This window comes from Chiloscyllium punctatum, chromosome 9 (genome assembly GCF_047496795.1).
Source record: "Chiloscyllium punctatum isolate Juve2018m chromosome 9, sChiPun1.3, whole genome shotgun sequence".
Lineage (NCBI taxonomy): Eukaryota > Metazoa > Chordata > Chondrichthyes > Orectolobiformes > Hemiscylliidae > Chiloscyllium > Chiloscyllium punctatum.
In genome coordinates this window covers 7,896,422-7,923,350 of record NC_092747.1, presented here as the reverse complement: position 1 = coordinate 7,923,350, position 26,929 = coordinate 7,896,422, and the positions used below count along the sequence as shown (strand labels likewise).

At 41.8% G+C, this 26,929-nt stretch overlaps 1 protein-coding gene across 1 annotated transcript in view; it reads right to left on the bottom strand.

Annotated features, from left to right (window-relative positions):
* Positions 1 to 26,929, bottom strand: part of uvrag (UV radiation resistance associated gene) — a 314,975-nt gene that overhangs the window by 133,409 nt on the left and 154,637 nt on the right. The window contains exons 10-11 of the mRNA XM_072576814.1: positions 22,954 to 23,041; positions 21,966 to 22,026 (exon numbers count right to left, since the gene is read on the bottom strand). Of these exons, the coding sequence (XP_072432915.1) occupies positions 21,966 to 22,026; positions 22,954 to 23,041 (149 nt within the window). The remainder of the gene's footprint in view (positions 1 to 21,965; positions 22,027 to 22,953; positions 23,042 to 26,929) is intronic.

Sequence of the window (26,929 nt, the reverse complement as noted above, 5' to 3'; positions counted from 1 at the left end):
GACAATGAACTGATGCATGAGCTTTGCTTCTCTCTCCACAGATGCTGCCCAACTTGCTGAGCATTTACCCCAATTTATTTCTTTTTTATTTCAAATGAGAACTGTTGATAGCAATTCACTGCTTTGATCAGAAAAGGAAGGAGATCAGAGGAAGGAAGGAAAAAAAGCCCTTTGTGATCACAAGGAACAAAATTATGACCTGTTCAACTCCACTCTCTAACCTTAAATAAAATGAGAAAATTCTGGCGAAACTCAGCAGGTCTGGCAGCATGTGAAGAGAGAAGCAACAGCACCATTGTTAGAAATTTGGTTCTGAACAGTCATATTAGATTCAAAACATTTACCCTGTTCTCTCACCCCCCCCACCCCCCCTACAGATACTGCCAGCCCTGCTACGTTTCTCCAGCATTTTCTCTTTTTATTTCAGACTTCCAGCATTTGCAGTATTTTGCTTCTATTCTCTATTCTTCCTAATCTTCAAATATTCTTTTACCAGAAGCAAAATAAGAGATGCCAGTCATGAACTCAACTGATGGCACTACTGGGCAACCCTAGATGGAAACCTGGCTTGATAGATTGTAAGTTTCTGTTTCTTTAGTTAGCTTGAATGGACAATCACAGATTCACTTGAAAAGCATTTTGTTATATTAATGAAATTAGCAACAGGCTAAACAGAGGACAGTTAGAATGATATTACAACACAGTTTCAGTCTGTTTTCGAACAATGTTATAGAGATTCAAGTCTCAACAGGGTTCTGCTTAACTTCCTGTCTGTTTCCTTGCCACAGATTATGCAAACAATCCACTACGTCCTTTCCAAATCTGATGTCAACTTTTTGCAAATTCAAGGGCATAAACTCTCTCATTTCTAATAATCAGCTTTCTAAACCTTCCATGCTTGAAAGATTGATAAACTAAACTCTTCAGCTGAGGCTACATCTTCCCTGAAATTCCCAGAACCCCCCTTTCTGGGGAGAAATCTAAACCTACTTTTAAACATAACCTATGTGTCTTCAGAACTGATTTCTCTTCCCCCCCCACCACCCACCAAGAAAAAAAACTTGCTCATCCTAGATTCTTCTCAATTGAAAATAAAGTTAACTTTTACTGTACCTATCATAAACCCGATGGTGCAAATATTTTCTATAATTACCACAAAGGTCTGCATTCACCAGCTGACAAAATGGTGACAATGACTGGTCTGGAAGGTCGTGCTGACCTTAACTTTAAAAATAATCCTTCACCAAAGTAGCCAAACACTACCTACCTCCATTTTGAAGCTCATACTCCAAATATTATACCAGTATTTACGGAACTCTTCATCACATGTCTGGAACCATATACAATATGCTTTTAGTGCAGTTCTTCACTAGTCGTGATAGCTTCTTTCAAAGAGAAGTTATTGAAGCATTAAGAGCTACAGACAAGGTAATTAAAAGTTCATAATTTCCAACCTGACTGCATATACAACTTGAAACATCCAGTGACATATGGCCACAGAGCCATGGAATGCCCAATTATATCCGCTCAACTTATACCAAATGCAAATCATTGTCAGCTGAAATTCCAGGGACAAGTTTTTCAAATCCAAGGATGTATTTTTGGAACATTTCTGGTTGCGAAGTTTAATAAAAGCAAGGCCACCCACAAACATATTTGTATAATACATCAGTATCAAAGGGAGTGTACATCTGAGAACCAAGTACAGTGAAGTTCATTCTCAAGCATGAAACTATAAACATCAAGCCAAAAGCTAGTTATAAGCCCCTTCGAACCCTAACAACAGTGATTTTTAAAATCAGACACTCAAAATTGATTCGTATGGCTAAGTTTCTTTTTTAAAAACATATAAATATCTGGTCAAGAATGAGATAAGTACAGACTGAGAAGACAGTTTATATTTCAATAAACTTGGCCAGAGCAATCACACAAAACCATTTATTCTAGTAAACTGAATATATAAAACAACTTAATTAAAAATACATAAAATGAACAGCTGACAGCCAGGAAAAATTGTCAAGTTATATTTAATCAAAGCTTTCAAGATGATGTCAAGAACATGAAAGTAAAGCTTAAAGCTTAAAACCAACACTGTTCTACATGCTTTTCAGGGCCTTAAGGCATTCACATTTTTTTTTAAGATACAGGTGATGAATTTTAGACATTGGTGCCGGAAGTGCAGCCACTAATTTGCACAGAGGGTGGTACGTGTATGGAATGAGCTGCCAGAGGAAGTGGAGGAAGCTGGTACAATACATCATTTTAAAGGCATCTGGATAGGTATATGAATAGGAAGGGTTTAGAGGGATATGGGTCGGGTGCTGGCAGGTAGCACTAGATTGGGATATCTGGTTGGCATGGAAGAGTTGGACTGAAGGGTCTGTTTCCGTAATGTACACCTCTATGACTCTGACTAGAATTGGAAATTAAATGTTGTTGGATATAAAATGAAGTCAGCAAAGAACAAAAAGGGGAGGGTTGGCAGTGTTTAAGATATAATTGCAGTCTGCAGAAAGAAAATACCATAGGAGGGGTTAAGGACAGAATAGATTAAGCTAGAGCTCAAGGGACAATCATGTTCATCTTCCATGCAGCAGGTGCGCATTTGGTAGCTGGGTCACAATTTATTGCCCACCACAAGTTCCCCTTGAGAATGTGGTGATGAGTTGCCTTCTTGAACCACCATAGTCAATTAAGTGCAAGAGCACTGACAATGTCGTTAGGGAGTTTGCAAGGCTTTGATCTGGCAACAGTGAAGAAACGATCATATATTTCCAAGTCAGGATGGTGAGTGGCTTGGAGGGTACCCTGCAGGTGTTGGCATGCCCATGTATCTGCTGCCCTTATCCTTCTAGGTAGCAGTGGTCATTGTTTGATAGATATGTCTAAGGAAATTTGGTGAATTTCTGCAGCCCATCTTGTACATGGTACATACTACCATAACTAAGCATTGGAGGAAGGGGGAACAGATGTTTACACCAATGGTGCCAAACCAACAGACTGCTTTGTCCTGGATGGTGTCAAGCTTCTTGATTGTTGTTGCAGATGGACTTATCCAGGCCTTGTGGATGGTAGACAGACATTGGTGAAGTGGTGGTGAGCTACTTGCTGGAGAATTGACAGTGGGACATTCTGTTATGGTGATGCCATTGAAAGTCAAGGGACAATGGGTAGGTTCATGAAGATGAACGTAGTGTGAATTTGTGTTAGTTGCCATTTGTCAGCCTAAGCCTGGATACTATCCAGGTCTTGGCTAAAACCCAAAGGCAGACACTCTTGGCCCTGACAAGTGCTCAGTCTACCTCAGATTACTGAGAGAGTCAGGTATCTCAAATGCTTGAGCAACAGGTGAAATCAGTTGTTTCACAATGCTATTAAACAGTATCAACGTGCTGTCTGCCAGTATCCGGTTGGTGGCAGCAAAACAAAAGCACATGGTGCCCATCATAATCTTGTGGTTTGTGAACTTCAGTGCCACTGTGATGCCAGGCATGTAGGCCAAATGTCCCAAAGACTGGCAGATCATACCAAACCACATGTCGTCAACTGTTCACAACAAGCAAGGTACTAACCGCAAATCTCACAAAAGGCGTCCAACATGAGAAGAGATTCTACAATTTGACAACATTGGCTGGATAATCCTGAGTTGTCAAAAAATTACACTGACAACCAAGTTGGGATGGTCAGTAAGGCACGCAACATGGTGCTCATATGTACTAAAAGGCGACACATGATATATTTTGCAGTGAAAAGAATGTGAACGTGGTCTATGTTTCAACTTGAGAGGGATCAGTCATTCGTTGGTAAATTTCTCAGGGGAAATGAGAAGACCACAGTCAGAGTGAATCTGCTCAGTTTAAAATTTAAACATGCCTGGCAGTTAACGGTCAATCAGCATCAACAAGTGCATTCTGCATGGCAACACCACAAGAGCAAATTTGCCAACCAATTGACATTGTCTCACTTGGTTGTTTATCCTTGAAATTAATATTCTTGCATAACGGCCCGATGAGTTCAAGATGCAAAGCTTCAATAAAATATATCTTTTTTAAACAATACTAAAATTTTGTACTACCAAATCCTCTCTCACTACTGCATTGATTTCAGCTTTGACCAACAATGCCACACTACCTTTTTGTTTTGCCTGTTTCTTAAAAAATAATTACTCCGAGATGTTCAGTTCTTAGCCTTTGTCACCATACATCCATATTTCTAGAGTTAAAAATCACAGCACCAGGTTATAGCCCAACAGGTTTATTTGGAAGCACTGGCTTTCGGAGCGCTGCTCCTTCATCAGGTGGTTGTGGAGAATAAGATTGTAAGATAGAATTTATAGCAAAATTTTGCATTGTAAAGTAATTGAAATTACATATTGAAAAAGACCTGATTGTTTGTTAAGTCTCTCATCTTTAAGAATGACCATGTTGGTTTCAGTTCTTTCATATGTAAATCGCAGAACGTTTACAATGTCGGCCCAGATAATGCACTTAAGGTTTGAGCTGCCATGTGAGGGTGTGCTCCAATGGTCAGACTGATCAGAATCTAAAAAATTGATTTACACTATCTTATATGGATTCATGCAGTTTTGAGCATCGTAAAATGTAATTCTGGTGTAGGCGTGTGTAGGCGTGTGTAGGCGTGTGTAGGCGTGTGTAGGCGTGTGTAGGCGTGTGTAGGCGTGTGTAGGCGTGTGTAGGCGTGTGTAGGCGTGTGTAGGCGTGTGTAGGCGTGTGTAGGCGTGTGTAGGCGTGTGTAGGCGTGTGTAGGCGTGTGTAGGCGTGTGTAGGCGTGTGTAGGCGTGTGTAGGCGTGTGTAGGCGTGTGTAGGCGTGTGTAGGCGTGTGTAGGCGTGTGTAGGCGTGTGTAGGCGTGTGTAGGCGTGTGTAGGCGTGTGTAGGCGTGTGTAGGCGTGTGTAGGCGTGTGTAGGCGTGTGTAGGCGTGTGTAGGCGTGTGTAGGCGTGTGTAGGCGTGTGTAGGCGTGTGTAGGCGTGTGTAGGCGTGTGTAGGCGTGTGTAGGCGTGTGTAGGCGTGTGTAGGCGTGTGTAGGCGTGTGTAGGCGTGTGTAGGCGTGTGTAGGCGTGTGTAGGCGTGTGTAGGCGTGTGTAGGCGTGTGTAGGCGTGTGTAGGCGTGTGTAGGCGTGTGTAGGCGTGTGTAGGCGTGTGTAGGCGTGTGTAGGCGTGTGTAGGCGTGTGTAGGCGTGTGTAGGCGTGTGTAGGCGTGTGTAGGCGTGTGTAGGCGTGTGTAGGCGTGTGTAGGCGTGTGTAGGCGTGTGTAGGCGTGTGTAGGCGTGTGTAGGCGTGTGTAGGCGTGTGTAGGCGTGTGTAGGCGTGTGTAGGCGTGTGTAGGCGTGTGTAGGCGTGTGTAGGCGTGTGTAGGCGTGTGTAGGCGTGTGTAGGCGTGTGTAGGCGTGTGTAGGCGTGTGTAGGCGTGTGTAGGCGTGTGTAGGCGTGTGTAGGCGTGTGTAGGCGTGTGTAGGCGTGTGTAGGCGTGTGTAGGCGTGTGTAGGCGTGTGTAGGCGTGTGTAGGCGTGTGTAGGCGTGTGTAGGCGTGTGTAGGCGTGTGTAGGCGTGTGTAGGCGTGTGTAGGCGTGTGTAGGCGTGGTTGGAAGACAGGAATTAGGAGTGTCTGAGAGTGTGCATGCACACCTGTCAGTGCGCACACGTTCGTCAGTGTGTATACTGTAATGGGGTAATCTCTGGTTTGAGATGAACCCAAGGTCCCAGGACTTTGGATTCAAATCACACTACAGGTGACCCCATTGCAGTATACACTGACAGATACAGACACGCCTATACACGTGCGCGCGCACACACACACCTACAGACCCATACACCCATGCAGACCCTCTTTCATAGGCTCACACACACACACTTTCAGACTTGTACCCCTTTACACTCTCACAAACACTCATAACCCCACTCCCACCTTATACTCAGGGGAGCATGAAGCCTAACAACGTCCCTTCCCCCTCAGGCAGCTGAGAAAATTTGGCATGACAGGAAATACCCTTGCCAACTTTTATCAGTGTGCCATCAAGAGCATTCTGTCTGGATGTATCGCTACCTGGTATGGCAACTGCACCATTCAAGATTGGAGACTGTTACAGAGAGTGGCGAACTCAGCCCAGACAATCACAAAGACCAACGTCCCATCTATAGAATCCATCTACCAGGACCGCTGTCAAGGAAAAGTCACCAGCATTCTCAAAGATCCATCCCACCCTGGCAATGTTTTTCTACAACCTGTACCATCAGGGAAAAAGTACAGAATCCTGAACACATGCACCAGCCGGTTTCGTAACAGTTTCTACCCTACTGTTGTTAGAATACTGAATGGACTCAAACTCACCATTCGCCTGTACCTGTGTTTTTGTTTTTACTGCTATTTTTCTATTATTTACTTACCTACGCTACTTAACTATGCGTTCTGCCTGTCTTGCTTGCAAGACAAAGCTTTTCACTGTGCCTCAGTAGACGTGACAATTCAAGTTTGCGGTGTGAATTTGTACTTGCAGAATTACATTTTACTTTGTTCAAAAACTGCATGAATCCATGTAAGATTCGAAACAGTCTGACCATTGTGGCACAGACAATCTCACAGGACAGCTCACACCTTAAATGCTTTTAAGCATAAAATCTAGGCCGACATGACACCAATTGTTAAAGTTGACTTGAGAATCTAACTTTTAAATGTTCTGCAATTTACGTATGAAAGAAGTAAAGCCACCATATTAATTCTAAAAGATGAGACACTTAAACAATCCAGGTCTTTATCAATCTATAATTTCAGCTACATCACACCGTAAACTTTTGCTATAAATTCTGTCTCTTACAATCTTATTCTTCACAACCACCTGATGAAGGAGCAGTGCTCCAAAAGCAAGTGCTTGCAAGTAAACCTGTTGGGACTATAACCTAGTGTATTGTGTGATGTTTAACTGTGTACACCCCAGTCCAACACCGGCATCTCCAAAACATATTTCCATTGAATGATGGATGTACAAATTGTGCAATTTGATACTTGAATATTATTTTGAATTTTGAGTTGGTAACCTGGGGTTGGGTGTGTTTGGAATTAACTTAAAGTATTCTGTAGCTATGGTGATGTCTTCTGAAACAGTTTGAGAATGCGTTAGCACCTTCATTATTTGATTTTAACAAAAATTTTGGTTGGAACTGTGACCTATGAATTGAAGGTGACCTTTGGATCGTGAGCAGATTTAAAAATAACGAGCAAACTGATATTTGTTCATGAAGCCTGACAAGGGAAACAAAGAATTCAAAGTTTGAAAGGTTTTGAACAATCTGTTTAGACAGAAAGACTGTGGCTGTGAAAGCTGCTGCAAGGAGTTTTGGTTGTTCTGATTATTTCCCATTACATCCTATTCAACGTTCAGAGAACACAATCCCAATAAAAAAATCAACTTTCCTTGGAGTCTACTAGAAGCTATTTGTATTCACCAATGTCTACAGAAATCAAGCAAGACACAATCTCATGTGTTTACAGTACTTTGGATCATGTAAACTGCTAGAGTGAACTGACCAATTATATCCTTTTTTCCTTTCAACTTATTCCTTACCTGTCTGTCTGAGAGAGATTGTGGCTACTTTCAAAGAAATGGTTACATTCTTATTTAAGTATAAATTTGATGTCTGATATTTGTAAAGTCTGGTCAGGAACCCACTGGGGCAATTTTGAGGATAAATGAAAATTTTAATTTTACTATGTTGCAAATTAAAGGGATGGCCAATTTGATCTGGTCTGGTTTGCTATCCCCATGTTGTAATAAGTGTTACTTTGGTCTGTGTTTATATAAAAATTTTACAACTTACCAGGGTGAACCATTGCACTTCAAGGTTTTGGTCAGAAATTTCTGGATTTGGACGTTCTTTTTAAGTTTAAAGGGAAACATAGCTTAGTGAGAAATTGTTGTTTAAGTTTTACTGTGCTTTGGGCAGTTCCTTAATGTTCCTGTATGGAGACAGATGCATAGATTCTTACTCCTGTGAAATTAGATTACATGTGACCAAGGAGTTAATGATTGTCCCACACTGTGTTGGGCTAAAACTCCAAAGAGGATTTGAAGCGGAGTACATTTAAGCTCAAGTTTATGATAGGAACAGAGAGGAGAACACAGAACAGAAATAGGTCATTTCGTCTGTTTGGGTTTGCTCTGCCGTTTAATAGAATCTTCAATGCCTTTTATCCACACTACATACCCAAAGACCAAACTCCCACAACCAAAGAAAACTCATCTTTGTCCTAAAAGAGTTCCTCCACCTTCTAGACTCTGTTACCATGGTAAATATCTTTACAATGCACAGTGGCTATCCCTTTAAGCATTTTACATAATCACCTCATTCTTCAGAGTCCACCCAATCTTTCTTCATAGGGCAATGCCACCATCTCAGGAACAAGTCCTCTGCTGAAGTCATCTTAGGGCAATATCTTTCCTGAGATAGAGACAAAACTTGCCCACTGCACTCTAACTAAGCTCCTATGCAACTGAAGCAAGACTTCACTACTTCTGTACTCAAATCTCCTGCAATAAAAGGCTAATGTTCCAACAGCCTTCCAAAGGCGAAACCAAGCGTAACAAATTTATTAGAGCCCTTTGAGGAGGTAACAAGCAAGGTAGACAGAAGGGGAATCCCTGAAGGTTATATATCTGGATTTCCAGAAGTCATTTGATAGGGATCCACACCCATTAGGCTACCCAACAAGTGAAGAGCCAATGGTGTCTGAGGTAGTATATCATCATAAAGAGACAGTGTGTTGGGATTAGAGCAGTATCTTCGAGACGACACGATGCAACAAGTGGAGTTCCACAGGCACCAGTGCTGGGGCCACCATTATTTTTACAAGATATATTAATGACTTCCTACCAAAAGTGGACCACCTCATTTCTCCCCCATTATATGGATATATATTCCATCTGCCATCTTCTCATCCAACCAGTGAGCCCATCCAGACACTTCAAGCAACTTCACAACACACATTCCTGCTTAGCTTTTTAATCACCTACAAATTTAAAATTCCACTTGGACCCAACATCCAAATTATTCATTTATTGTGAACAATTGGGGACTAAGAACTGATCTTTATTGTACCCACTAGTTACAATCTATAAGTTTTTCTTCCCCTTGCTCCATTTGTTAGATTCCAGAGCATTGAATATCATATCTGGGTTTATCAACTTTCAGCCCGATTCATTTCTCCAAAGTTTTAACAAGCATTAATTTCCTTCAGTTTCTCATTCTTTCTAGTTACTTGGATTTTTAATTCTGGGGGATTTCTTGGATCTTCCTCAGTGAAAATAAACACATGTATCTTCGTTGTCATTTCTCTATTCCCCATGACAAATTCTCCTGACTTACCTTTTAATTGACTTTTTTTTATCTTAACCAAATGTTTTCTATCACTGTTTTCAGCTTATGTAATTAAAAATCACAGATACCTTAAACCTATTACAATGTTACAGAAAGGGATTCTGGTGTGAGTGCTGTATAAAGAATGCTATTGCATTTTTGCAACTTGGCAGGGATGTTTTGAGACTGATAGGATCATACTTTGGATTTAAAACTGAATTGTGTTATAAGAAAATAGAATTTTATACTGGTTCCACAAAATTGTGTGCTTCTGTTTCAGTGAGCAATCACCTCAATAACATAAAACAGATGATATATCAAGCCAGATTTCCGTCTGGAACCTGATTGTTAAGTAATAATCATCAGCTGAGATCCTAACAATAATCACAATTATATAGTTGCCACCTACAACTATTTACACTGTTAATTCATGTACCTTACTGTAGCTGATTGCACAGATTTGCAGTAAGTGTTTTTCACACTTCTGTTATCTAAAAATTAATAATGTGCAGTTACAGGGAGAAGGTGGGGGAATAAGCACTAAGTGAATTGCCAGCATACATACAATAGGCTTCTTCCAAACTAACAATCGAGGATTATGTTATTGTAGATACATTTAACTGTGCTTATTGTAACTTTACAAAAACTGACTGATCTAAAGCAAGGATTTATGATAAGAAAATTTTACAACACAAACATAAAAGCTTTTTAAAATGGAGGTACCCCACAAACTCCCACTTGTAACTTGATAGAATGAATGAGAAAATGTCTTCACGAATTCTTTCAGCTCATTCATCTGCCATTTGCTTCCCAAATCTCTTTCACCTCCCCACCATACCATCCTTGCTAATTGTTCATATGTCTTACGTTGACTCAAAGGCTGACTTTATACATTAAATATAAATTTCCACCTTGGATGTATCCAGCTTGTGTGTATTAGCAGCAAGTATGGCCTTGGATATTGGTAGTAAGGAGGTAGGAAATGATTCACAGGTGTGCCACAATAAAGAGTGGGCTAACTTCATGGAGTCAGAAATAATACGAAAGAACGATAAGTATGTTGATTTTAGGAGTTAATTGCATAAAATGCTTTTGTGAAACACAACAAGCATTGTATCAAGCAGACACAGGTCATCTGCCACTATAAACATGGATCTAATTACTATCCAAATCCTTTTGAAGTCATGCTTTCTTATTCGTAAGAAAAAATGTATTTCTCAGCAAACATGAATCTGACAGAGGAAATCCGATGAGCAACACATAGCAAACGCAAACCCACATTTCTTTTTAAGAAAGTCTTTTTGTCCACTTTGCAGCAGATGTTTGTAGCATTTTTCTTCAGAACAAAGAATGATTAAATTTTAGGGATTTATCTCCAGTTAGAAGATTTGGACATCCATTATGTTGATTTCTAGCACAACATTACAGCGTCAATAGCTGAAACCCAAAATGGAAGGCCTGAGAGACTCAGCACCAGCCGTCAAGAGTGGCAAGAAGTCAAGTGGCTCCAGCACAAGTAACTGGAAGCACAGAAAAGAACGGTGCTGTAAGCAGGCAATTTAAAAGGGTCAGATAGCACATGGCATGCGTAGGTGCTTTCAGGCAGCTGTAGTTACAGCAGAGGTTGCCTGGATCTGAACATATATTAGAGAGGGCACAATTTATCAGTGATCATAAGAGAACAAGAATGCAGAATTTCTCCCACCTTAAAGTTCTTCATCAAACCCATTTTCTCTCTTACATCTCAGTATCACAGCTCAACCACAACTGGTATCATGTATTTACCATTTTACACCTCACTTTACCAAAACTCTCATGGTCATCCCTTTAACCTGCTTAAAATTAAGGTCATTCAAAATCCTATGAACACTCATTAAGACTCATTCACTTATCACCCCATACACCAACTGGCCTACAGTGGCTCCAACCTTGACTCAAATATTTCCTGTATCTTAACTTTTCCTACCTCCATTACGTACAGATATTTGAGTTCTCGTGCCCACGCCCTCCCCATACAACCTCAATTTTAACTGTTTCTTCAATTGCAATCATCCCTTCAGCTGCCTAGGCCCCAAAAGCTCTGACATTTTCCCTTGAAACCTCAACGTTTCGATCTCACTCTTCAGACAAAACCTTTCATAATTTGTTGTGATACCAATAATAATTGCAGTTAATGAAAGTTGCCATTTTAATACACTTTAGTTTTCTTCTGACAGTGTGATTGCTCCCATTTGTTTCTCTCACTATGCTCTTTTCCAAGTCTTGCATATTTTTCTGATCACCATGTTAACTTTTCTTTTGCACAAACCTACATGATTTTCAAGGGCATGATTTACAGCAGATACTTTTACTCTATTTCATATTTAAATATGCTTACAAATCTATTCAGGGTCACATTTGCTCAACTTGAGAATTTTGACTGGTTAGTTCTGTTTGGCATGCCCAGCATTATCCTTCCAAAGGTGCTCTTTTTGCAGTCTGAAGTGTTGAAGCACCATACTCACTAGTTCTTTTAATTCTTTCCTCACTTTAAACTTTTGAAAATGAATACCACATTAGCCAGGTTCCCATTCACTGGTACCCCTTGGGTTGTCAATGCCTCCCAAATTGCTTCACTAGTCTCCCTCAACACTCTGGGAAAAATTCCATCCAACCCTAGGGAGTAATTTGTCTTAAGCTCTTTCAGCTTGGCTAGGGCTTGCATTTCATTCCTGAAATTAGCCCTTTTATATATCTGGCTCTGAGCCCCAGATCACATTAAACTTGACAATTCTGTGGTCACTGTCCCCCAGTGTGATACGACTTGCATTTCCTGTAAGTTGTCGGATTCATTTATGAATATCAAGTCAAGATGAGCACCGTCTCTCTCTCGTGGCTTCCGTTAAGCGCAGAGTTAGGAAGCAGTCATGGATAACATTTACCAGCTCTGGCTCTAAACCACTTGGGTTTTCCCAAATTCATGTTAAATTCCAAGTTTCTCATTACAATAATTTGGTTTTTGCACACCTTTCTAGTCTACTCCAAGCCATCAGTCCCTTCCCTTGTGTTGACCCAGTAACCTGTAACAAAATCCTCTCAGCTTGCATTTCTTCCATATTAAAAATTTCCAGAGTAGCTTTTCCTGCAACTTTCCTGTCCTCCAAGATATCAAATTCACAGAATATATTTTTCTGCATTGTTTAACAAGACAGAAGAGGTAGTCTGGATATTGCCATTGGATGTGAAATGGAAGTTTCCTTCCATAGTTTCAACTGGCACAAAGAAGTTACAGATATATGAAAAGGAGCAACATCCTTTATGCTTGGTTTAAGCTCTCTTCCAGCTTATAAAGATACAATGGGCTGAAGAAACCTTTGTCGTAATTTTTTAGTCCTACTGAATTTAGCTGTTAAGGGGAAGCCTTTTTTCAAGTTTAAACGTGACACACACTTCAAAGTTTTCACGTTATCATTTCATTCAGATTTGCGTTAAAGACAACTTGCAAATTGGAGTATGCCCCATGTTAATGAAATATCATTATATTTCTACTCTAATGGTAGAGAATAAGGTTTGGGGACCATTTGCCTCTGGTGAGCAACAGATCAGAAAATGAGCAGAAAGCAGAGGTGAATAGGATAAACTGGCAGGGCCAGTCTTATGAACATGGTGAGTGAAGGAATCATAGAAGATCAAAACGTAAGTTCAAAGTTGGAATAAAGAATTAAGATGAGGCTTCGTGTTATCAGGAATTAATAACTAAGGATGAAGAGTGTGAAAAGCGTGGTGTACAAGAAAACATTTGAGAAAAATAAATCAACTTATTTACAAAGCTTGTACCTAAATGCACAGTATTCAAATAAACTTGATCAGCTGACAGAACAAAGATAAATGGGACAATCTGGTGGGGATTAGGGAAATGTGGTTACAGGAAGATCAGAACTGGGAATTAAATGTCCATGGACATTCAATGCTTCAAAAGGATAGACAAGGAGCAGCAGCAGGTAGAGTTGCTTTTTTAAGAATGATACCAAGGCCGTATTACGAAATGATATTGGCAGTAGGGACCAAGATGTTGAATTAATCCGAGTAGAAATAAAGAATATGGGAAGAAATCTTGAGTAATTTACAGGCCCCCAAAAGAGTACTTCTTAAACAGGGCATAGTATAAACCGGGAAATAATGAGCACTTGTGAAAAGGGCAAAACACTAATTATGGGTGATTTGAACATGCAAAGTGATTGGATTAATTAATTTGGTAAAGGTAACCTCAAAGAAAGGTTCATAGAGTCTATGAGGGACTGTTTCTTAGAGCAACACATCATGGAGCAGGTTACTTTACATTTGGTATTATGTGATGAGCAAGGATTGATAAGTGACCTTATAGTTAAGGATCCTCTGGGAAGAAGTGACCACAACATGCTAGAGTTTCAAATTCAGATTGAAAAAATGACGGCAGAGTTGCATAAAAGTTTTATCATTAGACAAGGGTAATTATAATGACCTGAGAAAGGAGTTGACAAAAGTGGACTGGGCAAAAGTATCAAAGAGGACAGGTGAAGAACAGTGGCAAATGTTTAGAGCAACACTAAATACCTCTCAACTAAAGCAGATTCTGACAGGAGCAGAAATTGCAAAAGGTGAAAAATCACCATGGAGGTTTAACAAGGAGGTCTGGGATAATAAAGACATATCTGCAAGATGTGCAGAAGTAGGTAGCATTCTGGAGCATTGGGAGAACTTTTAAACATCAGCAAAGGATTACTAAAAGTGAAATCAAATGAGCTAAGATGAACTACAAAAAGGTACTAGCAGATAACAGAAGAACTGATACCCAAAGTTTTCCTAAGTAATTTTTTAAAAAGTGAAAGTAAATGTTGGCCCTTTAGAGAAAGAAAATGGTGAGGTAATAGTGGGATAATCAGAGCCACTAGACCAGTCAGGACATGGTTGGTGTCAAATCATAAAAGGAGGAGATAACTGAACACTTGGAAAAACAAAGCTAAATTCACCAGGTTCGACACAGTTTCGTGAAGGGCAAGTCATGCTCGACAAACTTGGGAGCGCTTTGAGGATGTAACTAGCAAGATAAATAATGGGGATCCAGTAGACGTGGTATATCTAGACTTCCAGAAAGCACTTGACGAGGTGCCACATAAAAGATTGATCCAGAAGATTAGATCCCAGGGTGTTAAGGGAACAAGCCTTGGTAGAGGATTGGCTGACAGGAAACAAAAACAAATCAGGATAAGTGGGTCCTTAGCTGGATGGTGAATTGTAAACAGTGGGGTGCCACAAGGTACAGTTCTTGGACCTCAACAATTACAATCCATATAAAAGATCTGCAAGCAGGGACAGAGTGCAACGTGGCAAGGTTTTTGATGACACTAAAGTAGGTGGGAAAGCAGGCAGTGATGAGGAGATAAAGAGTTTATAGATGGATACAGAATTTAGCAGATGGAATTTAATGTGAATAAGTGAGAAAATTGTCTACTTTGGCCAGAAAAACAAAGGACAAATTATTTAAACAGGAAGCAAATTCAAAGCATGTCAGTAAAGTATGGTCTGGTTGTCTTTGTGCATGAATTGCAGAAGTGGGTATGCAGGTGCAGCGTGTACTAAGGCAGGCAAATGGAATCCTGGCATTTATTGCCAAAGCTGAAAAATGTGCTGCTGTGCTTTTCCAGCAAGCCAGGCAGCATCCAAGGAGCAGGAAAATTGACGTTTCGGGCATAAGCCCTTCTTCAGGAAAGAGGAGGCTGTGCCAAGCAGGCTAAGATAAAAGGTAGGGAGGGGTGTTGGGAATGCGATAGGTGGAAGGAGGTTAAGGTGAGGGTGATAGGCCAGAGAGGGGGTGGGGAAGAAGATTGCAGGTCAAGAAGGCAGTGCTGAGTCCAAGGTTAGGGGGGGGGGGGGGAGAAGAGGAAGAGCGCACGAGAGCAAGCGAAGAAATGAGAAAGCTGGAGAAATCTGCATTCATCCTTTGTGGTTGGAGGATTCCTAGGCAGTGAGAGAGGGACTCACTGAAATCCTTGTAGAGGGAGGAAGACAGCTTCTTCAAGGAAGGCATCCTTGCAAGACTATTTGCAGTAGGTTAAAATCAACTAGGAGAAAGTGAGGACTGCAGATGCTGGCAATCAGAGCTGAAAAATGTGTTGCTGGAAAAGCGCAGCAGGTCAGGCAGCATCCCAGGAGCAGGAGAATCGACGTTTTGGGCATAAGCCCTTCTTCAGGAATGAGAAGGGTGTGCCAAGCAGGCTAAGATAAAAAGGTAGGGAGGAGGGACTAGGGGGAGGGGCGTTGGGAATGCGATTTCCACCTATCGCATTCCCAACGCCGCTCCCCCAAGTCCTTCCTCCCTACCTTTTAGCTTAGCCTGCTTGGCACACCCTCCTCATTCCTGAAGAAGGGCTTATGCCCAAAACGTCGATTCTCCTGCTCCTGGGATGCTGTCTGACCTGCTGCGCTTTTCCAGCAACACATTTTTCAGCTCTGATTGCCAGCATCTGCAGTCCTCACTTTCTCCTACTCCATTTATCGCCAAAGGTCTGGATTATAAAAGTAAAAAAGTATTGCTGCATTTTATAAGGCTAGCAAGTTGAGAAGATTTGTATCACAGGTTGAGGTTCTGGATTTAGGTTTGCTTGTTGAGCTGGCAGGTTTCAGATGTTTCATCATCATACTAGGTAACATCATCAGTGAGCTTCCTGATGAAGCACTGGTAGCATGGCCCGCTTTCTATCTGTGTCTAGGCTTCCTTGGGTCAGTGATGTTATTTCCTGTGGTGACCATCATTTCCTGTTCTATTTCTCAGGGGAATGGTAAATGGGATCCAAGTCAATGTGTTTGTTGACAGAGTTCCGATTGGAATGCCACGCTTCCAGAAATTCTTGAGTGTTTCTGTTTGGCTTGTCCTAGGATGAATGTGTTGTCCCAGTCAAAGTGGTGTCCTTCCTCATCTATATGTAAGGATAATAGTGAGAATGGGTCATGCCTTTTTGTGGCTACTTGATGTTCATGCAGTCTGGTGGCTAGATTTCTGCCTGTTTGTCCAATGTAGTTTTGGTTACAGTTCTTGCAAGGTATTTTGTAAATGACATTAGTTCTGTTTGTTGACTGTATAGGGTCTTTCAAGTTCATTAGCTGCTGTTTTAACGTGTTGGTGGGTTCATGGGCTACCATGACGCCAAGGGGTCTGAGTAGTCTGGCAGTCATTTCCGAGATGTCTTTCACGTAGGAGAGAGAGTGTTTAGGGTTTCTGGACCCATTTTGTCTGCTAGTTGGGGTTTGTTGCTGAGAAATCGGCAGACTGTGTTCATTGGGTACCCGTTCTTTTTGAATACACTGTATTGGTGATTTTCCTCTGCTCTGCATAGTTGCTCTGTGCTGTAGTGTGGTGGTGGCTCATTGAAATATTTTAATGCAGCTCCATTTATGGGTGTTGGGATGATTAACTTGGATCCCATTTACCACCCCCTGAGAAAAAGAACAGGAAGTGACATCACCAAGCCAAAGAAACCTTGACACAAATAGAAAAACAGGCCATGCCACCAATGCTTCATCCAGAGGCTCACTGATGTTACTGAGTAAAGTGATAAAATGTCTGAAAATGAACCTTCCAGTTCAGCGAGCAAACCAACATCAATTATATAAGATGTTTGTGATATCACATCTGGAATATGGTGTCCAGTTTTGGTCTCCTTGAGGATGTGGTTGCACAGGAGGCAATTCAGAGTCTCACCAGGTTAATTCCAGGGATGAAAGGGCTGTCATATGAGGAGCAGTTAATAGCTTGGGTTTGTACTCTCTGGAGTTTTGAAGATAGAGGGATATCTGATTGAGGTATATAACATGCTAAAAGAGAGATTGATAAGGTGGACGTAGAACACACAAACAAGAGGGCATAGATATAGAGAGAAAAGGAGTTAAGTTCTAAACTGAGATAAGGAAAACCTACTTCTCTCAGAGGGTTATGAATCGGTGGAATTCACTGCCTCAGTGCAATCAATCAATAGTTTAAAGAAAAAAATAGATACATTTCTGATGAAAAGCAAAACAAAGGGTTATGGGAACCAGGCAGAAAAGTAGAATTGAGACCAGAATAAGATCAGCCATGATCATTTTAAATGGTACAGTGGGATCAAAGGGCTGAATCACCTTCTCCTGCTCCCAATTCCTATGTTTCTATAATAAGTTTGTATGTTCTTCTAAACAATTAATGATTGTAATGCAACCATGGCAGGTTTACACCAAATATGTATTATGTATGAAATACAGCTATATACATGTTTATAAATCACACATATGACATGAAACCAGAATTCAAGCTACTGAAAAATTTCTGAAATAATTAATGTTTCAGAATCTATTACACATATCTTTGGACAAAGTTATTTTAGAACACATTATCCAAGGAAGATGGTTTTGAAATCAGGCATATGTTCCCCTATTACAACAGCACAGAAAATGTCTGTAACCCTGAACGGCTGTTAGATGGAGATTGTGAATGCAATTGTATGGTTCAGTTGCCCCCTTGTGTTGAATCACTGATTAGGAACAACATGGAAGTAGACATTTTGTAAACACTTTTTCACAAGCCTAAAATTTCCATTCACAATGTCATTGGAGTGCAACATCATGACAGCACATTCAAGCAATGTTTTATACATTATTTTTCTTGTATCAAAACAAAAGCCCCTTCACTTCTGAAATTTGGATATGAATCAAGGCAGACAGGATGGAAATATTCTCTCTGCTGGTTGCAAGCTATCTCAAGAGCATTTGAAACTAGGAACTAGGCTACAGCCTTTCAACCTGAGAGAGTACAACATTCCACAAAATGTATGTATAAACCATTTTTTCCCCAAATCTGGGTTGATAAACTAGAATGGCTTCTTTAGAGCAATGAATAGCTGACTGAGTGTCACTGCCTGACATGGAGATCCACTATCTGAGCACAGCTGGTGCAGTGGTCCACACACCTTGCATCTATCCATCCTTCCTTCCACCTATCCATTCCTGAGCCACAGAAACTGAATCTCTCAGCACTTCCGTGCCACCCTGAAACTTCCCCTGATTTCTGCTGCAATTACTTGCACTTCCTCTGGACCAATCTTCTGTTTATATTCCTGTTATAGCTTTTTTTTTACTTCACATCATCAACCCTTGTTATATATTACTCCAATACAGACCTAGTTTTTGTTCTCCATATCCCTTTTGCATTTATCTTTCACTCTGGTTAAAACCTCATCTACAGCACCATCCAGTTTTGATGAAAGGTCATTGGCCTGAAATGTTAATCCTTCTTTGTCTGTCAAGATGCTGCACAGCTTATGGAGCACAGTGCAGCATGTCTATTTTTAATCACTGTGCTCAGCTTTGCTACCACATCTTCAATAATGTCTGATGCTGATATAAGAACGAAAATGAAAAACATGCTCCATTCTTGAGCATAACATCAAGCAGCACAAAATATAAACTAACATTGACAAAATTGTTTAGGTATATAATTTATTGGCAAAGTAATCTTCTAATACTTATATTCAACAGCTAATTAACTGATGTAGGATTCAAAAACCTTTTTCATGTCTTAATGAATTAAAATCAGAGCAATTTGAAGTGAGGACAGTGAACCAAAAAATAACCAGCAACCAAAAAGTGCAAATTTAGCTTGAGCAATAAAACCAACACATCAAGTTACAAACATCTTAAGGGACTACCATCAGATATACTTTATGCTTCTTTATTTGCAAAATGTCTCTTGCATATACTGTTTTATAAAGTCTCAGTGGAATGAAGTTCTTTTTAACAGCATTCATAGCAACAGAGACCATTACATCACTGGTATCAAGTCATGCAAGCATTCAATTCCAGAGATGGAGTAGTTTCTCTGCCAACCGATTATTAAATTAAAAACTTTACATGCCAAAAAAGCAGCTTCTTTCACAAAATCTGCTGCTGGCATTGAATGGCACATTGACAAGAGAAGTGGAAATAAAGTTGTATGAGCAAGTATCAGGGATGCTGACTCACAAGTAGTTGCAAGAGGTAAATTTGCATAAGAATTTGGCCCACTGAAGGTTGTCTGTGGTTCCAGACTGCATCATGCATATAATAAAATGCAATTTATTACAAGAGTAGTGCTACTGTTATATCAAAGAACTCTAAGTTGGAGCAAATTGAAGTTTACAAAACAGGTCACTTGAATCTCAATGAATGCCCATTTTTTACACTTCCCTTTATTATACTTTATGGTCTGGCAAATGGCATGGAGATTGGTTGGTTACCTGCTACATAATCAGTCTATGACAAAAGATAAAGAATTTCACCAATTTGTATGTTTAGGATAAATTTAAATCTCAATTCCATGTGTTTTCATACAGAAACAACCATCTTCTGCTGTTGGCCAAGGCAATCTAGTTTGACCCAGACTGCCAGCCAGAGCTCAAGCAGTTGCGTGTTGATTTGTCCAGTGGGTCACAATTAGCACACTTGCATAATTCAGTAACCTACAAATTTCCATGATTGAGAGATAGTTACAGTGGAAACTAAACTCCATCTTGCACCAAAAGGAGGATAGATATGGGTACTTTCTCGACTGTGAAGTTAAACACAGTTGATGCCTAAAGAGACTTGGGAGTTAAGTGCATATATCTTTAAAATGTCATGAAATAGGTGCAGGAAATAAATTAAGACAGCTAATAGAATGCTGGTGTGCCTGGAGGACTCTATTACTAGGCTGTTCAACCTGAGCTGCAGCCTTACAAAGCCCAAGTTAAACCCCTTGTGGAGTACTGAGAGCAGATCTGGGCACCACACCTTAGGAAGAATAGATTGGATATATACAAATGCAAGTTTACAAGACGGATACCTAGACTTCAGGTGTTAAATTATGAGGAAGTATTACCTGTAAATCTGTTTCTCTAGAATTTATACGGTTAAGGGGTGATCTGACTGAAGTCTTCAAGATATTAACAGGATTCCACGGGTTGGAAATTCTAGAAATGAGGGTGGAGTCTAAAAATTAGCACAGGATTATTCAGGAGAGATATCAGGAAGAATGGTTACACACAAAGGGGTGGTAGAGATTTGGAACACTCTTCCACAAACGGCAGTGGATGCTGGATCAGTTGTTAACCTTTAATATTTTTGCTTAACTGAAAAAACAATTCTCAGATTTAATGATTATAGGCATATGGAGTTAAGTCACAGATCAACTATGATCTCATGAATGGCAGAACAGGATAAAAGGGCTGAATGGCCTACTTGTTATTGGAGAAGCACAGCAGGTGAGACAGCATCAGAAGAAGGAAATATCAACGTTTCAGGCAAAAGACCATCAGGAATGAGGGTGGGAGCCGCGGGGGTGGAGAGATAGTAGAGAAGGTAGGAGAGAAGGTAGCTGAGAGTACAATAGCTGGATGAAGGTAATAGGTCAGAGGGGAGGGTGGAGCGGATAGGTGGGAAGGAAGATTGACAGGTGGGAAGGTAGGACAGGTCATAAGGACAATGCTGAGTTAGTCAGGTGGAACTGGGATAAGTTGGTGGGGGGGGGGGGGGGGGGGGAAAGAGGGAAAATAGAAGTGAGGGAACTGGCGAAGTCCACATTGCTGCTCTGGGGTTGGACGGTCCAGGAGGTAGAAGATGAGGCATTCTTCCTCCAGACGTCAGGTGGCCAGGGAGAGGAGATGGAGGTGGCCCAGCACCTGCATGTCCTCAGCAGAGTGGGAGGGGAGTTGAAATATTCAGTCATGGAGCAGTGGGGTTGATTGGTGTGGATGTCCCGGAGATGTTCCCTAAAGCGCTAAAGGGTGGGGGAGGAGAGACAGGACAGTATCGAGCTATGTTCGGTCGAAGCAGGCTGAGATGATGGGTCGGCCGTGGTGGTCAGGCTTGTGGATCTTGGGAAGGAGGTAGAATTGGGTGGTGCAGGGTTCCTGAACTATGAGGTTGGAAGCTGTGGGTGGGAGATCCCCTGAGGTGATGAGGTTGTGAATAGTCTGGGAGATGGTGTGGTGATGGCAGGGGAGGTGGGGGGCGGGCGGGAAGGTGGTCATGGTCAAGAGGGCGGTAGGAGGTGGTGTCTTGAGTTGGCGCCTGGCTTCGGCAGCGTAGAGGTCAGTGCGCCAAATTACCACTGCACCCGCTTTTGTCCGCTGGTTTGATGTTGTGGTTGGGGTTGGAGCAGAGCGGGGGTGGAGGGCTGCCTGAAACATCAATTTACCTGCTGTGATTTTCCAGTACCACTCTAATCTTGACTCTGATCTCCAGCATCTGCAGTACCCAGTTCCACCTACTCCAGTTATTGCATTGCTATGTATTTATAACCTCTTGTGGAGAATACAAGCTCGTGCAATTAACAACCATCAATATACCAGAAAGAAAAAAAATCAAACACCACCACCACCACTAACAGTTCGAACAATATGTGCACATAACCGATTAGCTGAAGAGGATGTTTGCACTCTAAGAAGTGTTTTATACACAACTGACTTGCTTGTACAGTAGTGTTGTCACAATTATTTTACTTAATGAATCAGACTCTCATTGATATCTAGGTGAGTCAGACCAAAGGAGTAAGATAACCAAGTCTACAAAAATAAAAGCACAGATTTTGATACCTTGAAAGTCTTCTGAATTTGGTAATTTGACTCCACACATAAAATAATCCTTCTGATCATTCTGTAGGAGACAAAAATTGAACCACTTAACTGGTAGTTCTAACAATGCTGTGCACAATATGGTTTTAAGTTTCAAGCCAGTCACCAATCTAAATTTACAGCTACCTTACTCCACATGGTTTATTCATACTGAATTCAAACATTTGGATGCTTTTTAAACTTCAATAGGGAACTGAAAACTATGTCAAAAAGAATACTGAATCAAGCTGTCCATCTCAAAATTAAATGAGAAAGACAGTCAGAAAACCTTCTTAAAATGGAGAGGGACAAGAAATAAGAGATCACGTATGTAAATTCGTAGGGAAGATGGCTTATTAGTAATGCCACCAGATAAGCAATCCAGAACTCCAAGGCATTGTTCAAACATGAGGAAATGGGTTCGAATCCCTAAGCAGACAGTGAAATGTGAACTCAATAAAAAGCTGGAATAAAGAGCTAGACAAGCGGTAACCATGTTATAAAAGCTGTTGACTGCTGTTCATTAATGTCTGTGCTTACCTAGTCTAGATGTGAACACAGACCCACAGCAATGAGATCGACAAATAACAGCCCTCTGAGCGATAAATGCTGATTTAGCCAGCCATGTCCACATTCAGTGGACGAATGAAAACAAAATCAGTGCATAACTGAATAGCACCCTTTATCTTATTTCACGTGCTTCTTGGGTCTCTCCATTTTTCAATAAAGTTACAGATTTTGCCTTCCAATCTAATAAAACCCTCCCTGAATCAAGGGAATTTTTCAAAATTAAAACCAATGGAGCTCACTTGCCATTTCTTTCAAGACCAGAGAATGAAATCCTTCAGGACCACAAAGTAGTCAGCCCAGACCACTGCAGTACAACTTTGTTGGTGATAGAGATTCTCATTTGTAACCCTCCCCCTACTTTGTAGATAAAAGATATAGGTAAAGAGTGCAATAACCTTACCACTTCAATCGGGTAAATGTAAGACAGTTCCGACAACAGTTGTCGACACCGAATGTTCAGTTGAGCATTAGTCTTCAGGAAGTGCTCTCTGTTAAATAAAGCAGTGTGTTACTTTCCACAGTATATGCAAACAACACAACAGCAGTGAATTGAGACAATCTTTTCTCGTGTATAAACTTGGTCTTGACACTGCAACAGGTTCACCTTGCTTCAAAATTACCTCTGATCATAAACATTTATCCTCAGAGATTGCAAAAAGCAGTAGATAAGCAAATGATCTTTCTATTAACAACTGTTGAAAAATAATCACATTACCACACAAGTGTATGTGCTTGGTCATGATACGTTGCTGCTGAACATTCATTGAAGCTCATTCATCCAGCAGTGCAATTTGGGATCATCATAAGCAATTCCTTTATATTTAAGCAACAGGATCTCACTACCACCAGCTGTACCGAATCTAGCAACTTTACCATAGCCGAACCACTAGCCATTGGAGACCACGGCTTTTGGAAATTGTCAGCGTTATAACAAAGGTGCGGTGCTGGAAAAGCACAGCAGGTCAGGCAGCATCCTGATGAAGAGCTTATGCTCAAAACATAGACTTCCTGGTCCTTGGACGCTGCGGAGAGTTAATGTTTCGGGCATAGGCCCTTCGTCAGGAATGAGGCTGAACCAATGTGGGGGGAACGAAGGTGGCTGAATGCATGAAACATAGATGGAGGTGGAGTAACAGTCATAGGTTGGAGAAGAGGAGAGTGTGGATAAGTGGGAAGGAAGATGGACAGGTAGGACAGGTCATGAGGTCGGTGCTGAGCTGGAAGGTTGGATCTGGAATAAGGTAGGGTGAGGGGAAAACAAGGAAACTGGTGAAATCCACATCGACACCATGGGGTTAGAACGTCCCGAGGCGGAAGATGAGGCATTCTTTCCTCCAGGTGTCAGGTGGTTAGGATGCGTCGATGGAGGTGGCCCAGGATCTGCATGTTCTTGGCAGAATGAGAAGAGGAATTGAAGTGTTTGGCCACGGGGCGGTGGGGTTGGTTGGTGCGGGTGTGCCAAAGATGTTCTCTGAAATGCTCTGCAAGTAGGCGTCCTGTCTCCCCAACATAGAGGAGACCACATCGGGTGCAACGGATAAAGTAAATGACACATATGAAAGTGCAGGTGAAACTGATGAATGGAAGGCTCCTTTGGGGCCTTGGCCAGAGGTGAGGGGAGAGGTGTGGGCGCAGGTTTTGAAATTCCTGCGGTGGCAGGGGAAGGTGCATGGAGGGAAGGGTGGGTTGGTGGGGTCATGGACTTAACGAGGGATTCGCGGAGGAAACGGTCTTTACGGAAAACAGATAGGGGTGGGGCTGCAAATATATCTCTGGTAGTGGGGTCCGTTCGTAGGTGGTGGAATGGCTGAGGATGTTGTGATATATATGGAGATTGGTGGGGTGGAATGGGAGGACTGGGGTTCTGTCTTTGTTGCAGTTGGAGGGATGGGGTTCGACAGCAGAGGTGTGGGAAGCAGATGAGATGCAATAGAGGGCAGCAACCACCATGTGGGAGGGGAAATTGCGGTCTTTAAAGAAAAAGATGCCATCTGATGTCTTCTGTGGTGGAACTGGTGCTCCTGGGAGCAGATGTGGCGGAGGTGAAGGAATTGGGAATATGGGAGAGCATTTTTACAGGAGACAGGGTGCGAGGAGGTGTAGTCCAGGTAGCTGTGGGAGTCCGTGGATTTGTAGAAGATGACAGCATTGATTGAGATAGAGGGGTCCAGGAAGGGGAGGGAGGTGCCTGAGATGGTCCAGGATATGCATTTGGCTCATATCCTAAATCTTTCCTATCCATGTATTTATCCAAATGCTTTTTAAATGTTGGTAATGTACACACCTCAACCATTTCTGCTGGCAGCTCATTCCACATGTGTACTATCCTCTGTGCAAAAATGTTGTCCCTCAGTTCCCTTTTATTCTTTCCCCTCTAACCTTAACCTGATGCCCTCTTGTCCTCAACTCCCCAACCCTGGGAAATAGTCTGAGTGCATTCACCCTATTCATGCCCCTCATGATCTTACACACTTCTTTAAGATTCCCCCTCCATCCACCCCCCCCCCCCCCCCTCCCCCCTCCCCCCCCCCCCTCCCCCCTCCCCCCCAGTCTCCTACGCTCTAAAGAACAAAGTCCTAGCATGTCCAACCTCTTTTTTTTTTTACTCAGACCCTTGAGTTCTGGCAACATTGTTGTAAATTTCTTCTGCACTCTTTCCAACTTAATAACATCCTTCATGGCACCTGGCACCTTTCCCTGCAGGAGATGGAAAACCTGCTCTCACACTATCCCTTTTATCATTCCAAGTCTGGCAGAGATTCCCCTGCATTTCCTTTAACCTGCTTTACTGCATCCATTGCCACCAATGTGGTCTCCTCCACATCAGAGAGACCGAGCGGAAACTCGGACAGGGAACATCTACGGTGTTTACACTCAAATCAACCCCACCTCCCAGCCATTTCAACTCCCCCTCCCACTTCCCAACATGCCCATCCTGAGCCCCTCCACCAACAAAACAGGACCACACACAAACTGGAGAAAGAACATCTCATCTTCTGCCTCAAGAGCTTACAACCATATGGCCTGAACAGCGAACTCACCAGCTTTCAAATCTCCCTATCCCCTCTCTCATCCCAGGTCCATCCTTCCCTTTCCGTACCATCCTTTTGACATGACCTAACCTGTCCATTTTCCTTCCCATCTATCCAGTCCACCATTCCCAATGATTGTTCACAATCACCTACCTGCACCCACCTAATTTTCCCCACCCCCATTCCCTCCCTCTTCAGTTCTCAGCTCCCACCCAGTCCTGATCAAAGTTTCTGATCCGAAACTTCGACACTCCTGCTCGACCTGCTGTGCTTATACCAGCTCCATACTTGATCAACTGACTTTCCAGCATCTGCAGTTCTCATTTTCAAACATCCTGCCTATAGCAAGGTGACCAAAACTGAACACAATACTCCAAGTGCAGCCTTACCAATGTCCTGTACAACTGCAACATAACTTCCCAACTTCTATACTCAATGCCCTGACTAAATGAAGGCCATGTCAACCTGTGACTCCACTTTCAGACAACCATGCACCTGAACTCCAAGGTCCCTTGGTTCCACTATACTCCGTGAGGCCTACCATTTACCATGAAATTCCTACCTTAATTGGACTTTCCAAAACTCAAGACCTCAGTTATCTATATTAAACTCAATTTGCCATTTCTCAGCCCAGTTGCCCAGCTGATGAAGGTCTTGCTGCAATTTCTGATGATGTTCCTCACTGTGCAAGATACTGCCTATTTTAGTGTCATCTAGAAACTTAATAATCATGCCTTGTACATTCTCATGCAAATCATTGAAGTTCCAAACAACAACGATTCCAGCACCAAACCCCTGAGGCACACCACTAGTCACTGGCCCCCGGTCAAACAAGTACCGTTTCACTACTACCCTCTGCTTCCTAATATCAAGCTAATCTCCCTGGGTTCCTTGCAAACTGACCTGCCTGCGCAGCCTACCATGTGGAACCTTATCAAAGGCCTTAGTGAAATCCCTATAGATGACTTTTACCAGCCTGCCCTAATCAACCTTCTTGGTCACTTCAAAGAACTCTAACAAATTTGTGAAGCATGATCTCTCTCAGACAAAGTCATGCTGACTACTCCTAATCAAACCGTGTTTTTTTAAATGTAATGTAAACTTTATCTCCCAGAGTCTTCTCAAGCAACTTACTTACCACAGACGCTAGGCTTACTGGTCTATTATTCCCAGGTTTTTCTTTGCAGCCCTTCTTGAATAAAGCACAACATTCGCTACCCTCCAGCCTTCCTCGACCCCATCCCTGGTGAGTAGTGATGCAAAAATATCAGCCAGGGCCCCTGCAATTTCATCTCGAGCCTCCTGTAGGATTCTTGGATATATCTGGTCAGGACAAGAAATTTA